This window comes from Grammomys surdaster, unplaced genomic scaffold (assembly GCF_004785775.1).
Source record: "Grammomys surdaster isolate TR1022 unplaced genomic scaffold, NIH_TR_1.0 126313, whole genome shotgun sequence".
NCBI classification, from domain to species: domain Eukaryota; kingdom Metazoa; phylum Chordata; class Mammalia; order Rodentia; family Muridae; genus Grammomys; species Grammomys surdaster.
The window spans coordinates 1,904,996-1,909,512 of NW_021621113.1; the positions used below are offsets into that span (position 1 = coordinate 1,904,996).

Sequence of the window (4,517 nt, forward strand, 5' to 3'; positions counted from 1 at the left end):
CTACCAGGATAGTTACTACTCTACCAGGATAGTTACTACTCTACCAGCAAGCCAGGAGACTGCTTCTCAAACTGTATGCTGGCAACCTGGCTATTTTCGCCATAGCTGCTTTTTTTTTTTTTTAATAGGTGGTCATTTTATAAACAAAACCTGCCTCTGGGTTCTAATTTGTATGTCTTTGACTACTAGTGAAGGTGCACATTTTTCCATTTATTTGCCTACGAAATACATTTTCCCCCCTTGGGGAATTAAGCTGCTGGTTTGCCATAGTCACTGTTAAAGGAGGTTGGTCTCTTAGGAGATGGCTCTGGGGGCTGAACGGAGAGTGAGCTGGCCAGGGTCACATGGAGGCTGCAGAGAACAGGAAGGACAGAGTCAAAGAGGCCAAGGGAAGCCAACCTGGGGACTTCCACGGTAGGTGAGTGTGGGAGAGGGAGGGGCTGTGCTGCATGCAGGTTTCTGGCTTAGTCACCCTTCCAAGGCACCCTGTGCAGAGAGAGTTCCCACAGGGGCATTAAGCGCAAGGTGGTTCTTTAGCAAATCCTAGGCACATACAGTGTGGAGCTATTCCAAGAGATAAGGGAATCCGATGTAAGTGGTCTTCTTGAAAGGGGTCTTAGAAACTGTTGGGGGAGTTATAGAGCAGGTGGGGAATGGAGAGACGAGCTATCAGAAGGAAAGGAGCACATGATCGGGCTGCACCGCGAATGCCCTTAGCAGCTGAAGTCAGTGGAGCAATGCAAGGCTTGTTCCAGTCACTTGGCTGGTATTAACCCCAAGTGCAGGCTCAGCCTGGAGGATGCTATTCTAATCACCCCATCTCATGCGTGAAGACTGATGCCCAGAGAGCCAGTGTGGCTGACAAATACTAACACCAGAGTTCAAAGCAGGTACCTGGACCCCATATCTGTTCTTTACTATGAAGTGCTTACATACAAAAAACAAACAAACAACCTAATCACAGTCAAATCCCTGTGCCCACTCCCTCCAAGCCAGGCCTGCAGCCTTTGAGCTAGGTGGGAGGAATACCAGCCCAGGGTGAACTGGCTGCCACCGACATGTATCTGCCCAGCTCTTTGCTCTCAGCTATCAAGCCACGGATTCCTTTCTCTTCTTGGATTTCCCTCACCACCTCCATCCAAGACCGGCCTCACCACAACACATCAAGCACACCAAACCTAAATGCCACTGTCCTCCACGTCTGCCCAACTCACACCCTGCCACACCACTGTCCAAAGTCAAGGACAGGACTTAGAGCTCCTTAGACAGATCCTGCCGGAGGGTGAGCTCTTCCAGCCCAAGGCATGAGGGGCAGCTGGGGAAGAGGGTGGGAGGTTCTTCAAGTATTGAGATGGAGCTGGGGTGCAGCTCAGTGGTAGTCATTTTGCCTAATGTGTCTTTAAATGCTGAGGTATAACGTGCCTTATCTATTAGCAGAAAGATACAAGAGTCAGCAAAACCTGCAAGGTAGAGGACAGATTGTCCACAGTGATGCCATCTGTAGGGGCAGCCAGAGGAACAAAAGTGCTTGTTGTAATATGTGTGTGTGCCTTCTCTGTCCAGGCCATCTCGGGAAAGGATGCATGACATATCGATACCACTGACCACCTCTGTGCAGAACTGCAAAGGGCTTTGTGCTGTGCAAACTCTTGAATCCTTTTGAATGTTTGTGCTATGTGAATAGGTTCTCACTCAGAAATCAAACAAAGCAGGGAAATCAGGCAATCATTTCTCCTGTGTAAGTCAGTCTTTGATGCCCTCCCCCATTCCCACCTCCCCAGGGTCAAGAGGAGACTCCTGTGGCGGTTCTTCCTGGCTGCATTTGGTTTCTTAGGCCTATATTATTACAGATTCAGTATTCTCAGGTACAGTTCCTTCCCTGGGGCTAGGGCTGGAGTGGATCTTTCCAAGGGCCTCCTGGAGGAAGGGGAGATGGTAGCTGTCTTAGCTTGGGCAAATGTTCCATGGGCTGTCCTCACCCAACAAAGAACATGCCTAGTGTCTCTTCCTGCTTCCACCACCTACAGGCACATAGAAGTCTCCATCCCCATGGGTACCTGCCCCACAGCCTTGATGCCTCTGCTGAGGGACAATTTCACAGGAGTACTGCGCCACTGGTAAGCAGCCACTATTCTCCCACGCAGGATGTCCACAAACTATATAAGTCTGCCCCAGGCCCCTGCTCTCTGTTCACCCACCCAAAGGCATTCTGGTTTTGGGAATCCAAGGGAGGGGCCCATCAGGTCACGTGTCACCCAGAATATCAAGTTGGTTCTAAGACAGGGATGCTTAGGGGCGGGTCTGATATATCTGTGGGTCCCTAGGGCCCAGCAATGGGACAGTGGCAATAATCAGACGCCAAACTGCTGGGTGAATACAACTGTCTTTCTTACTCCTCCTTCTCATGGCCAGGGCCCGGCCTGATGTCCTGACCTGTACCTCTTGGGGAGCCCCAATTATTTGGGATGACACCTTCGACCCACATGTAGCTGAGCAAGAGGCGAGACGGCAGAACCTCACCATTGGACTAACTGTCTTTGCTGTAGGCAGGTAAGGCCCAGGGAGGAGCTCATGCTTCTTTGTAGGGAGGACAAGGGTGTGCCCATGGACAGGGATTCATGAAGCCTTGGTTCATGCCATGGGAGCAGACAATGCAGCTACAGGCTGTACCCATTGTTTCAGACTCTCGGGCAAGCACAGAAGTACTCTCAGCTGTCCCCTACTCACTGGACATCAATGCCAGAGTCCACCTAGCCCAGCAGCCAGGGGTCAGAAAAAGGAATGTGCCTGGGGTTAGGTCTGGCACACATGGAAACACTGGGTTTGTAATGAGACATAAACAAGGTTTTCAGGTCAATGATGAGAAAAGGGGGTCTAGCAACTGGTTAAACTAAGGTCCTTAGCATAGGCGACTCTGTGAGAGTGGCTTTGCCAGGAAGTCTGATGAAGGAAGGAGAGCTAGGAGCTCAGAAATTTAGAAAGGGCATGACTCTAGGCTAGACATAGAAGGACACAAGGGCATGAGGCATTGGAGAGTGACATATTAGAACTGACAATTACCAGATCACAGAGCTCAGTGAGGTAAGCCTGTGTGTGGGGAAAGGATCAGGGTAAGTGATCTGGATGAAAGAGGCTCTCACAGAGTGACATAGTGACAGTTTGGAGATGCAACATGAATAGCAAACAACCCTAACTCACAGAGCAATTAAGTACAGGACAGGGTAGGGAGAGGGCCAGGCTCCTTTGAAATGAACCCACCTAGGAAGAAAAACCAAAAAACAAACAAACAAACAAACAAAACAACAACAACAAAAAAAAAAAAAAACAAAAAACCAAACCAAAACAAAAAACCCTGGGCAAAGAATTCTGAGCTACTGGATATCCCAGAAAACTGTTTAAGATTTTTCCAACCATGTCCCAGACCCCACAAAAAAAAAAAAAGCCCAACTACCACAACAAAACCACTACCACCCTAACCAACAAAATACCCTAAACAGAACAGGCTCACTTGCATCATAGCAGCCTCTGGTCCTAGGACCTTCCCCCACCCCCTCCCAAGGCTCAAACACCTTCTGTCCTACAAGGGTGGTCCAGCTCAGTATTGCCTGGGTCAGAGGAATCAGGAGTCCATATTCAACGGGAACAGGTCAGGGCAATGCATCTCCTCCAAGCAGCCGGCAGACAGCTTTCAGTCTTGTAATGCTTTTAAGCTGGAGATCTGGGATTGCATGGCCTGGTATGGGCAGGGGTGGAGGTTGTCAGGACTGACTCTGGCCTGACTGTCTGGCAGGTACCTGGAGAAATACCTGGAACATTTCCTGGTATCGGCAGAGCAGCACTTCATGGTCGGCCAGAACGTGGTGTACTATGTGTTTACCGATCGCCCGGAAGCAGTACCCTATGTGGCTTTAGGCCAGGGTCGCCGGCTGCGGGTGAAACCCGTGCAGCGAGAAAGGCGCTGGCAGGACGTATCCATGGCACGCATGACCACGCTACATGAGGCGCTGGGAGGGAAGCTGGGCCAAGAAGCTGACTATGTGTTCTGCCTGGACGTGGACCAGTACTTCACCGGTAACTTTGGGCCCGAGGTGCTGGCAGATTTGGTGGCGCAGCTGCATGCCTGGCACTACCGCTGGCCACGTTGGCTGCTGCCCTACGAGAGGCACAAGCGATCGGCGGCCGCGCTGTCGTTAAGCGAAGGCGATTTCTACTACCACGCTGCGGTGTTTGGCGGCAATGTGGCTGAGCTGCTCAAACTGACGGCCCACTGTGTGACTGGCCAACAACTGGACCGTGAGCGCGGCATTGAGGCACGCTGGCACGACGAAAGCCATCTCAACAAGTTCTTCTGGCTGAACAAGCCCACCAAGCTGCTGTCGCCTGAGTTCTGCTGGGCAAACGAAATTGACTGGAGGGCAGAGATCCACCACCCTCGACTGCTCTGGGCACCCAAGGAGTATACAGTGGTGCGAAACTAGCAGCCCTGCCCCTACCCCCCCCTTCCTCACCCTACACCC

General features: G+C 51.3%; 1 protein-coding gene across 2 annotated transcripts in view; it reads left to right on the forward strand.

The window, feature by feature from the left end:
- The window catches only part of A3galt2 (alpha 1,3-galactosyltransferase 2), an 8,529-nt gene extending 4,012 nt beyond the window's left edge, over positions 1–4,517 (forward strand). The window contains exons 1-5 of one of the 2 annotated variants that reach the window (XM_028759888.1): positions 267–414; positions 1,782–1,865; positions 2,028–2,117; positions 2,413–2,550; positions 3,791–4,517. In XM_028759888.1, the coding sequence (XP_028615721.1) occupies positions 302–414; positions 1,782–1,865; positions 2,028–2,117; positions 2,413–2,550; positions 3,791–4,478 (1,113 nt within the window). In that variant the 5' untranslated portion in view covers positions 267–301 and the 3' untranslated portion in view covers positions 4,479–4,517. Of the gene's footprint in view, positions 1–266; positions 415–1,781; positions 1,866–2,027; positions 2,118–2,412; positions 2,551–3,790 lie in introns of those variants that run through there. The other variant, XM_028759889.1, reaches the window with a different exon arrangement.